General features: G+C 38.4%; 1 protein-coding gene across 13 annotated transcripts in view; it reads left to right on the forward strand.

The window, feature by feature from the left end:
- The window catches only part of UTRN (utrophin), a 555792-nt gene that overhangs the window by 158118 nt on the left and 384905 nt on the right, over positions 1-12769 (forward strand). For all 13 annotated transcript variants that reach the window (XM_069598624.1, XM_069598629.1, XM_069598632.1 and 10 more), the window contains 2 exons: positions 1225-1348; positions 5327-5414. In XM_069598624.1, the coding sequence (XP_069454725.1) occupies positions 1225-1348; positions 5327-5414 (212 nt within the window). The remainder of the gene's footprint in view (positions 1-1224; positions 1349-5326; positions 5415-12769) is intronic.

A 12769-nucleotide genomic window follows, 5' to 3' on the forward strand; every position in this document is an offset into this window, starting at 1 on the left:
AGAATCAGCAAGGACAACCTGTGCTTACCTGAGAATCATCTAAAAATATCCAGAAGTTGCTTTGAGTTCTGTGTGCAGAGTCCTGGTTACAAGCACAGACTGCTCAGCTTAAATCCCAGCTCTAGCCTTTGTTAGCTTTGTGGTCTGGAGAAGTTATTTAAAACCTCTGTGAGCTCAATTCCTTCATCATTAGAAGGGATAATAATAGTGTATACTCACAGGGTTGTTGTGAGGAATCCTCACAACACAGAATAATGCACAGAATTATTAATAATGCACAGAAACCATTTGGAGAGGGCCTGGCATGTGGCCAGCACCCAGTGACTCTTTCTCCTCTTGTTCCTCATCACTGTGGTTTTAACTGACCTTCTCAACACCTCCCAGGTCTGTTCCCTTTTTTCTCTATCCACTGTTACTTAGTTCTGGCTCCTGTGAATACTACAGTCTATTTGCTGGACTTGCCTCTATTGTCTCTTTTCAGGGACCCAAAAGGGTAAATATAATCATGTCAGTGCCATGCTTTAAGCCCCTCACTGGCTTTCTGTTGCCTTTCAGTTAAGGTTCAGCTCCTTCAGCTAGCCTGCAGGGCCTTCCAGTTACTGGTCCTAGAGGCTCTCTGCCACATCTTGTTCCTCCCTGCTTAGTTAGTACTCGCTATTCCAATTGCACTTAACTACTTACAGTGCTCAGAGTGTGTTCCTCCCTTTCTTTGTTCTCCCTTTGCAAGGATAACTCGTGGGCATAAAGCTGTTTTCTCCAGGAAGCTATCCCCAATTGAATTAGGAGGCATCCTGAGAATTTCTGGGATTGTTTTTGGTTTACCTATATTAAGAGCCTAGTCCAGTGCCTGGCATATATGAGGCTCAGCAATTACATGTTGAGTTAAAGAAGGCATTAGTTTAGGAATGTCTGTACTTGTTGTTACCTGTGGGTATCTCATCGTATCTGTTTTTCATGATCTACAAAGAGCTTGTAAAAATACAGGGGTTTCTTATAATGTTTAAAAATTTTATTTAATAATTGTATTTATTAACATTACAACTTTGTTCCTCTTTTCATACTTTAAACTGTAAATGTGTGATGTGATTTTGTGTGGTTACTGTATATCTGGGTTGCCTTTATTTTTGAGGAGTGTATCGGTGTTGTGGTTGCTCTCTTTCTTGAGCCAAGTGAAACAATAGTAGAAAATGAATGACAGTTGGTAATATCTGAATCTTAAATCAGGTTTGATGCTATAAATGCTGAGCTATTGAACTGGATCTTGAAATCAAAGACTGCCATTCAAGCCACAGAGATAAAAGAGTATAAGAAGATGCAAGAAACATCAGAAATGAAAAAGAAGTTGAAGGTAAAACATAAAACAAAAATATCCCAGTGAATAAAATATTTCATCAGAATGGATCTGCTGTTGGTATAAAGATGTGATGGGATCCAAAAATCTTCCTGTAAAATAAATGTAGCCATAAGGTAGCTTTTAGAACTCTCTATTATACATTTTAAATCTGTTCAAGCAGGCTAACATCAATTCCCTTTTTACTTCCTTCTTTAACCACTGAGATGTGCAAGAAGGGACACTTGCTAAAATGGTCCAGTTGTTACTACTCCTTTTTTAGCTTGATTAGATCTAACTTAATCTGACACCTAATATTATTTGAACATATGCTGAAGATGTTTTGGCTTCTGAATATAACAAGCAATTTTGAATCTCCAGATTTCTTCTATATACATTTTTTTAAGATGAGATGTATTTTAAAAAATAAATACTATAAAATGTATGGGATCTTAGCTGTGCTACTTTATACTGCGTGAGTAGTAATGTAAATTGAAGCAGGAGGTTGTAGTGATTTATGTCGTTGGTGTTCATGAAGTCTCCGTGCATCTTTGCATGAATTATTTGGGCACTTTGAGCAGTGCCAAACTCACTCCATCTTCATCACCAGTGGAGTGAGTTTCAGTTCAGTTCAGTTGCTCAGTCATGTCCAACTCTTTGTAACCCCATGGACTGCAGCATGCCAGGATTCCCTGTCCATCATGAACTCCTGGAGCTCGCTCAAACTCATGTCCATCGAGTCAGTGATGCTAGCCAACCATCTCATCCTCTGTTGTCCCCTTCTCCTCCTGCTTTCAATCTTTCCCAGGATCAGGGTCTTTTCCAGTGAGTCAGTTCTTCACATCAGATAGCCAAGGTGTTGGAGCTTCAGCTTCAGCATCAGTCCTTCCAATGGATGTTCAGGATTGATTTCCTCTGGATTGACTGGTTTGATTTCCTTTTAGTCCAAGAGACTCTCAAGAGTCTTCTCCAACACCACAGTTCAAAAGCATCAATTTTTCTGCACTCAGCTTTTTTTATGCTCCAACTCTCACATCCATACGTGACTACTGGAAAAACTATAGCTTTGACTAGATGGACCTTTGTTGGAAAAGAGTTTGGAGAACATTTAAAAATTAAGATGTCCATGATGTGAGTTAGAAAGTAGTAGGTACTGTGGGAATTGAGAGGAGGCCAGGATTGCAGCTGTCTCTATCTACTGGTGAAGTCCAGAGGGGGAAGTGACCCTGAAGGGAGGGGCTTAGAGCTGGGCTCAAGGGCAAACCTGGCAGGCAGTGCCCTTGAGCAGAGGTTCAGAGTGGGGCAATCATGCTGTAATGCTTGGAACAGAGAGTTTGTTTTGTTTTGTGTTAGATGTGTGTGTAAAAGTGGTAGAGAGTTAAGGCTGGAGAGATGGTTTGGGGTTAGACCTGACTTTGAATGTGTGCATGAGAAGTTGGGACTGATTTTTGCTTTATCATTCCACTGTGACTGTTCTTAGTTAGAGGTCACCACTGACGCTTGCTTTCAAAAGGATAGATTTCTATTTTCCTCAGATCTCCTTTCTCTGCTGTGTTTGCCACTGTTCACCTTCCCTTCTCAAATTCTCACAGCCTTAGCTTCTCCGACCAGTGGTCAGTGTAAGATATCAATCTGATTTTGCAGCTCCAGAGCTTGCAATTAATTGATGACTTCCCACTGCGTGGGGAGATGATGGGAATGCTGCCGGGCCCCAGCATACAAGGCCTCCCAGGCAGGTGTCTTCTCTACCTCTCAGCACAGCCTCTGCAGCTCTCATTCACTCCTTAGAGCTCCAGCCCTCCTGACTCCTGTGCTTTTCTCAATCCTTTGCCTTCTCCATGTGTTGTTTTCTGGGCTCCAAATGGCCATTTAGTAAGCCTTTGTGCTTTGTGGCTGAAACGCCTTCTAGTTCAGAAAGCTTCCATTAGCCTCGATAGGCAGATTCCATATTGCTTTGACCATACCCCTCTGAAAACCCTTACTGCATTTACATCATTGTTTATATGTCTACTGCGAATGCTTAGAAAGTGAGGATGATTTTCCACTGAAGCCTGTGTTTTCAGCACTCTGTAAAGTTCTTGGCTTATGGAAGGAGAGAATGATGACTGTGGACAGTGGGGATGTGGAAGCACCATTATCAGAGCCCTCTGCACAGGGGATCAAGAGAGCCAGATGTGAGAGCTGTGTTCCATGATTTCATGTGCTTCTGAATGACCAGTAGAGGATACTAATCCAAGGCAGTAAACTGGCAGAGAACTTGAAAGTTATGGTGATCTTTATGGAACAAATCCCATAAAATGCTGATAAGTTCCATTGTGTGATCTAGAAGCAATTTTACTTTCAGAAATTGTTACTGTAATACTTGAGAGGATAAAAATAACAGTTGTGGAAGGGATAGGCTACCACTCCAGTATTCTTGGGCTTCCCTTGTGGCTCAGCTGGAAAAGAATCCACCTGCAATGTGGGCGACCTGGGTTCGATCCCTGGGTTGGGAAGAACCTGTGGAGAAGGGAAAGGCTACCCATTCCAGTATTCTGGCCTAGAGAATTCCACGGACTGTATAGTCCATGGGGTTGCAAAGAGTCGGACACGACTGAGCAACTTTCACATGTGTATGTAAAGCATGATTGGCAGTTCTTATGTTTTTCCTTTATAACTTTGCTTATTTTGTTGTTTTAGATAAATAGTGTCAGTAGGATGGGAAATATGTAAAATAAAGAAAATTTAACCATTGCTAATTTTTCTTGCAAATTTGGGAAATATCAGCTAGTTTTGTTTTAATGAAGGAATAACTGGTAACTGATGCAATATTTGAGTGGAGAATCCTTTGTTCAATGTACCACTGCCATAAAAAGTAGCAGATCAGTTTATATAATGCAGGTAATAATTTTCTCCAGTTTGATGGTAACTTTTTTGCATTGGTAGTTAAACAAAAGTAAGTAGTGTTTCTTAGAATCTCTTGTTCTTTCTTGATCTTTGATTATAAAAATGGCTGTTTGACTGAGTTACAGTAAAGTTTGTATGCATCAAAATAGGCGAGCTAAATTTGTTGAATATTTGATAGTGGTTACCTGCATAGACCTTAAAAGTTATCTTAAAAGTTACCTCCAAAAAAAAAAAAAAGTTACCTCCAGGTTATCTGGTTGAAATAATATGGTTTACCTGGAAGTTTTTGTTTTTGCCTGGAACATTTGATTGTGCTATTTTGGACACTATTTGAGTAGTTAATTAATAGGTAATTATTGAAATTTCTAATATTGACTGTGTACACAAAAATTTGAGTGTGTTTTTGTGTGTCCATGATTTTGATAAGCCTTTTCTTACTGATTCTGAAAGATTTTGTATTCTTCTGTCTCTGAGATATAGGGACATTGAGAATATCAAACTGTAGAGACAAAAATATGAAAATTAGCAGCCATTTCTCAAATATAAAGAATAAAATTCTTTACTTGGTCCTGAAACATATTGTCAGTGTCTAAAAATTATGTGTGAATTATGCTTGTGGTTAAAACTTGCATTATACCCTATACTTAATGTAAAACCAACAAATGATATTGAGACTCATTATTTCTTTCTTAAATCTTAAATAATTTTTGTTTGGTAATCTCTGTATTCATAGCACATTCATTTGACTCAAACTTATTTTTACTGTGTTCATATATGTGACTAGATATCCTGGATCTAAAATACTAATTTTAATTATTTCCTCCTGATAGAAACTCATAAATGTACTGTACAGATTTTTCCCTTAGAAAAGAAATGAAGATTTTATACTGTTTGTTTGCATTTACCTTTTGACATTTAATAACCTCTGGCATCCTGGAGGGCAGCCTGACATGGCATAGTTTTATCTTGTAGTATTTTTTTAGGTAAACTTTGACTGTAACCCCTAAAGAGAATGTGAGAGGGCCATAAAATATAAAAATGTCAAGAAGCATCAGCATTATACTGAGAAGAAAGTTTGAACTATTCTTATATTTGGGACTTTATTTTCAGGGATTAGAAAAAGAACAGATGGAAATAAAACCCCGACTGGATGAATTAAACCAAACCGGACAAATCCTTTTGGAGCAAATGGGTAAAGGTGAGAACGTTGCTTTTTAAAAAATATTTTCTTAGATGGTGACTCTGAATGCTGTTTCAGTTCAGTCACTCAGTCATATCCAACTCTTTGCGACCCCATGGACTGCAGCATGCCAGGCCTCCCAGTCCATCACCAGCTCCCGGAGTTTATTCAAACTCATGTCCATTGAGTCGGTGATGCCATCCAGCCATCTCGTCCTCTGTTGTTTCCTTCTCCTCCCGCCTTCAATCTTTCCCAGCATCAGGGTCTTTTCAAATGAGTCAGCTCTTCCCATCAGGTGGCCAAAGTATTGGAATTTCAGCTTTAACATCAGTCTTTCCAACGAATATTCAGGACTGATTTCCTTTAGGATTTATATGGATATTTATATGGATAAGAGAACCAAATAAAACTCTCATACCTCAGTTCAGTTCAGTTCAGTCACTCAGTTGTGTCCGACTCTTTGCGACCCCATGAATCGCAGCACGTCAGGCCTCCCTATTCATCACCATCTCCCAGAGTTCACTCAGACTCACATCCGTCGAGTCCGTGATGCCATCCAGCCATCTCATCCTCTGTCATCCCCTTCTCCTCCTGCCTCCAATCCCTCCCAGCATCAGGGTTTTTTCCAATAAGGCAACTCTTCTCATGAGGTGGCCAAAGTACTGGAGTTTCAGCTTTAGCATCATTCCTTCCAAAGAAATCCCAGGGTTGATCTCCTTCAGAGTGGACCGGTTGGATCTCCTTGCAGTCCAAGGGACTCTCAAAGGTCTTCTCCAACACCACAGTTCAAAAGCATCAATTCATCAAATCCAGTTGTGTGGGAGATTTTAAAATCTCGTCCATGGGATTATATATTAGAGGGAGGCAGTAAAAGAAAACGTTACTTTGGCAATATTAGGGATGTGAAGTTACATTAGGGTAAATTCATTGAGATTATTTGATTTTTGATAGCTTTCAGTGCATATGTTGATTTAGTACAGGTATTTTATTATAGTTAAATTGACAAGGTGTTACTTGTGTTTGAAATTTGTACCTAAAGAGCTTTTTTTCCCCCATAGACCCAGTGGCTCTGGAGAATGTAAAGATTAATATTTCTGCCATACAGTTTTGTATATGATTCTTTTTGGGTCTTGCTTTGAAAGACTTTTCCTATAAGCCCTATTCTTTATTCCAACAACAAGTGATTTGGAAGTCTGTTGCAGTTCTCCTTGATAAAAGCCAGAGTAACCCAAAGCCGAGTTATGAATATTAGTAGATGAGACTCTTCAACAGCGTAGTTTTCAACCTTTTTATTTTTTGACTTCTTACTATAAAATGGAAATATACACAAAGCAGATAGAATAGTACAGTGAACCTCCTGTATCAATTATCCCTTTGGTAATTAATGATAGTCTACCATTCTCCAATTATCTGTACTTACTCACTCCTCATCCACTTAATCATTATTAGTATTTTCACATTTCCAAAGTTATATTGAAATATATGAAACTGTGTTGTTTTGACAAACCTACACACACTTATCAATATATAGAATATTTCCACCTGTCCAGAAAGTTTCCTGGTGTCTGTAATGGATCAATCAATTGCTTCCATCCCATAAAACCACATTTTAAAACACTTTAGATTATTTTTCCCTCTACCTTTGAAAAATATGTAAATTTATTTTGTAAATACACTGAGGTCACATACACATACAGAAAAACATGTATGTGCCCAGTATATATACATTTATTTATTAATTATGCAAATATACCATTGTTATAAATTATTCAGTTCAGTTGTTCAGTCATGTCCGACTCTTTGAGACCCCATGAATCGCAGCACGCCAGGCCTCCCTGTCCATCACCAACTCCTGCAGTTCACTCAGCCTCACGTCCATCGAGTCTGTGATGCCATCCAGCCATCTCATCCTCTGTCATCCCCTTCTCCTCCTGCCCCCAATCCCTCCCAGCATCAGAGTCTTTTCCAATGAGTCAACTCTTCGCATGAGGTGGCCAAAGTACTGGAGTTTCAGCTTTAGCATCATTCCTTCCAAAGAACACCCAGGACTGATCTCCTTCATATATATATATGTATATGTGATATAAATATATATGTGCTTCCCAGATAGCTTAGCTGGTAAAGAACCCACTTGAAATGTGGGAGACCTGGGTTCGATCCCTGGGTTAGGAAGATTTCCTGGAGAAGGGAATGGCTACCCACTCCAGTATTCTGGCCTGGAGAATAACATGGATTTTATAGTGAATTCGGTCACAAAGAGTCTGACATGACTGTGCAACTTTCATTTTCATATTATGTATAAAAATAATTGATGCTCTCTACAGCTATTATTCTGCAGAATATTATTCTAGAATGTTATCACATGAGTTGCTGAACATTAAATATGAGAAACATTTCAGTTCAGTTCAGTTCAGTTCAGTCGCTCAGTCATGTCCGACTCTTTGAGACCCCATGAATCGCAGCACGCCAGGCCTCCCTGTCCATCACCAACTCCTGCAGTTCACTCAGCCTCACGTCCATCGAGTCTGTGATGCCATCCAGCCATCTCATCCTCTGTCATCCCCTTCTCCTCCTGCCCCCAATCCCTCCCAGCATCAGAGTCTTTTCCAATGAGTCAGCTCTTCGCATGAGGTAGCCAAAGTACTGGAGTTTCAGCTTTAGCATCATTCCTTCCAAAGAAATCCCAGGGCTGATCTCCTTCATATATAAATATATATATATATATATATATATATATATGATGTAAATATATATGGGCTTCCCAGGTAGCTTAGCTGGTAAAGAATCCACTTGCAATATGGGAGACCTGGGTTCGATCCTTGGGTTAGGAAGATTCCCTAACCCATGAGGTGGCCAAAGTACTGGAGTTTCAGCGTTAGCATCATTCTTTCCAAAGAAATCCCAGGGCTGATCTTCAGAATGGAATGGTTGGATCTCCTTGCAGTCCAAGGGACTCTCAAGAGTCTTCTCCAACACCACAGTTCAAAAGCATCAATTCTTTGGCACTCAGCTTTCTTCACAGTCCAGCTCTCACATCCATACATGACCGCAGGAAAAACCATAGCCTTGACTAGATGGACCTTTGTTGGCAAGGTAATGTTTCTGCTTTTGAATATTCTGTCTAGGTTGGTCATAACTTTTCTTCCAAGAAGTAAGCATCTTTTAATTTCATGGCTGCAGTCACCATCTGCAGTGATTTTGGAGCCCCCCAAAATAAAGTCTGACACTGTTTCCACTGTTTCCCCATCTATTTCCCATGAAGTGATGGGACCAGATGCCATGATCTTTGTTTTCTGAATGTTGAGCTTTAAGCCAACTTTTTCACTCCACTTTCACTTCCTTCAAGAGGCTTTAGTTCCTTTTCACTTTCTTCCATAAGGGTGGTGTCATCTGCATATCTGAGGTTATTGCTATTTCTTCTGGTAATCTTGATTCCAGCTTGTGCTTCTTCCAGCCCAGTGTTTCTCATGATGTACTCTGCATATAAGTTAAATAAGCAGGGTGACAATATACAGCCTTGATGTACTCCTTTTCCTATTTGGAACCAGTCTGTTGTTCCATGTCCCGTTCTAACTGTTGCTTCCTGACCTGCATATAGGTTTCTCAAGAGTCAGGTCAGGTTGTAAATTACTTGTACAGCTTAATTTCTTTCTTTTCTTCTCCCTCCCTCATTCCTCTGTCTCTCTTTCCCTCCCGTCTCTCTAGTTCCCCTTCCTTCCAAGTAGAATAGTATTTTCATTCACAGTCCACTGTTAAGTGTCTTATTCCTGGGTGTGGGCACCCCACTTGAAGATTACTCTTTCAAGTATTTACTTGAAGGGACCTAGAGACAGAGAATGTAATTTCCTTTAAGATACTTCAATAATTACAATAAATTGTGTGTTAAATTCATGTTAGTTACAATCATAGATTCTTTACTTCTACAGTAACATTTGAGCTTGGAAACCAGACTTTATCTGGGTGGTGAGGGGGTAATTTCATAAGTCTGTGAACTCAATTAACTTCTTGTCTGTGTCAGTGTTTGGTGGGTATGGCAGATTTAGAGTTCAGAGACTCATAGGAAGACTACATAGGGAGGGAGGTCATGAGAGGTTAAAGCAAGAATTACACTGAATTGGGGAATGAATGGGAGACCTTGGTGTCTCTTGTCTTTTCCTAGTTTTGTGTCATTGGGCAAATCAAGTAACCCTTTTGTTACTTTGCTCCCTTGTCTAGAAAGTGAAGAACCTTCGATAGGTGATGACACCTTTTGCTTGATAAAATCTTACTAGAATAGGCATTTTCTATAATATATACTCTGAAAACTGAGTTCATGTGAAAGTGCTGTTTGCGAAAGATCAAGTACAAATATCAGGGAATATATGATATTTTATAAAGGGGTGAATTTTGTGACCTCATGTATACTTGTTTAATTTTATAGTGAACCTTTGATATTTTGCATTACCTTTTTTTTTTTTGAGCTTTGGTAGGAGTGAAAATTTGTTCATTCCTACAGGGCCCCAATTCTGTTTATTTTAAAAAACGTCAGTCGTTAAAGTTTTTTAAGATGGGGTAGGAAGCTTTGAAATGGAGACACTGATCTGAACAGAGTCTATATATTCTGGGTTTAATTTTTTCATTTTTGGGGAGTCTGTGCCTTTTGTTAGTGAGAGAAGAAAAGTGATTAAAAAAATTTCCCACTGTTATTCCATTTTATCCATTATTCTAATTTTACAGTGTTGCATTTTCCTTCTTATCATGTGGTTAGTGCTGTTAATCCTACTGCTGTTTTAAAACCAGAAATGTTGAACAGAAATGAAAGAACAACTGGGTCATCCTTCCTGCCTTTCCTCTTCCTCAATACATTTGAAATAAATCCTAGACCTTGGATAATTAATGTAGAAGTGATTTTATAGAGTGTAAATTTACCCAGAGTCTCTCTATATAAGGAGGCAGATCATGATTCCATTCAGCTAGAAAAACACATCAAGCTCTTCAGTAGACAGATGTTCAAATAATTGTATCACTGGTTTTCTCAAACTAGTTTCATCAAAACATTCCAGCACAGTGCAGTCTGATAGGACCTTTCTACCTAACACGTGTGAATTACGTTTTGTGACATCTCTTGTAGCGCAAAAATGTTTTTAAAAAGTGAAATAGTTTGTTTTGTTTGACTTTCACAACTGCCATAACAAACCTGGTTTTCTGGTTTAGCTTATTTTATTCCAAAAGATCATTAATTACTATAACAGGAAAGTGGGGCACTTGGATGATGTAGCTCTAAGAACTGACTCCTGTTTGTCTGGCAAAGTCCTTGTGGCTCAGATGGTAAAGAGTCTGCAATGTGGGAGATCCGGGTTTAATCCCTGGGTTGAGAAGATCCTCTGGAGAAGGAAATGGCAACCCACTCCAGTATTCTTGTCTGGAGAATTCCGTGGACAGAGGAGCCTGGTGAGCTATAGTCCATGGGGTTGCAAAGAGTCAGACATGACTGAGTGACTAACACACACATAAGCCTAAAGAATTTGATAATGATGAAATGTTCTGCAAACATTCTCTGATTTTAATAGTGATAGATTGAAAAGTTAAAGTCAAGTGAGAGTAAGTAGCCAGAATGTTATATTTTATCCCTTCTAGAAAATTAATACAAGGATGGGATATTGATTTTGGCTTTAGATCAGTCATCTAAGAGTTGGATGTTCTATAGAAATAGAAAAGCTATAACTCTGGACCTCTAGGAGCAAAACAATTGTTTTAAAAGACAGTGTATGGTTTTCCTCTTTTAAGATGTAAACTGTGCTTTGTTTATTACTTTGATACTGGTCCAAACTATAATAATATCAATCTTAGAGGAGGGAGATTTAAATTTTGAGAACTGGTTTGAAAGGGCAAAGTGAATGGATGGTGAAATATCATCAGTGAATAAAACAGTATTTGAAGATTTTCAGCTTGCCTAGAACCTAAAATAAGTACCTCTTACCTATTTTCTGGATTTATAGTGACAATTTTCCATCTTAGGAATTTTATTTCCAGCTTAATTTCCTTTCTTGTTTATCATAAATTACCCTGACATGTAAATTGGAAGTGGCTGCTGTTATTTCTTTGCCCACTTAAAATGGAAATGGCCAGGCAGAAGCACAGGCTAGATTTCCATTGCTCAGGTAGTTTGTCAGAAAAAAACTATTTTTTTTTTTTTTAGTAATTTATTTAGTTTATGACCTGAATTAACAGGGCTAATTGAACTTGAACTGTGGTGTGAATGTTTTGTCTAGGTGTGATGTTTATCTTTGTAATGATGGACAGTTTACTTTAGCAGTTGTCATGGGTGATACATGTACATTATGTAATGTCACGTTTGTATTTCTAATTTTCAGTGGATGTGGTGTGTTACAAAATTTTTCAAAATTGCATCGTCTCTGGATCCTAAGTGATCTTTTGTCTTACATGCCATTTTTTCCCCTGTAGAGCTCTCATTACCCTGGATTTTGATGGCATATATTTACAAAGTTTTATTGCCCTCCTACTTAAATAATAAAGATGTTAAGCCCATCTTTTCAACATGCATGCCTTCCTCAGGATATAACATTTCTTTTGTAGATTTCCTATAATTTTTCATAGTAATTTTATGACTTGATAGTATTTTATATTAAGGGAAAGACTATGATAAAGCCTGTTATTATATATAACTTATTTTTATGAACATTCTCTACCTCTCGAAAATATGAGACAAACAAAATTCTAAGGTGTCAACAATAAACATAATATTTTTTTTCTGATATGTTTCTAAAGTAGATAATCTTAGCACTGCATTGATATTTTGGCATTTCCTGGTCTATGTGTAACATTCCAGTAGGCTTGCTAATGCTTCTTGCTGAATCCTGCCTGCTGGCTTCCTTTTCTGCACTCACTAGGTTGCTCCCAGCACTAGGGACTCTAGACATTTGTTTTGAAATTCCTATGACATGTGGTTTGGTCATCAAAGTCTCAATCTGTCTCCTCCTTTTTCTCTCTTTTTCCTGGTGACAGAGGGCCTACCTTCTGATGTCAGGGCCCCAGACAAACCCAAACACTTCATTTTATTTCTCAGACGCAGACTAGAAACTAGTAGAGCAGTAGGTTGCTAAGGACAGAAACACACATTCTGTAGAGAAGGCAGAATAACTCCACTGTTATGCTTTTTGTGATGGTCACCCCACTCCTGAACTGCTATTATAAGCTCCCCTTCTCCTGTTTTTATCAGGGAATTAAACATAATGATTTTTGAGAGCATCATTTTAATTTTTGTTGTGTAAAAAGGAACTTAAGAGAATGATCAGTAAATATGATACTGCCTCATTTTCAATATGTTATAATGTTTACAGCAAATTGGAAACAAATTTTGTAACAATATCTAA

The sequence above is a fragment of the Ovis canadensis genome, chromosome 8, assembly GCF_042477335.2.
Source record: "Ovis canadensis isolate MfBH-ARS-UI-01 breed Bighorn chromosome 8, ARS-UI_OviCan_v2, whole genome shotgun sequence".
Taxonomy (NCBI): Eukaryota; Metazoa; Chordata; class Mammalia; order Artiodactyla; family Bovidae; genus Ovis; species Ovis canadensis.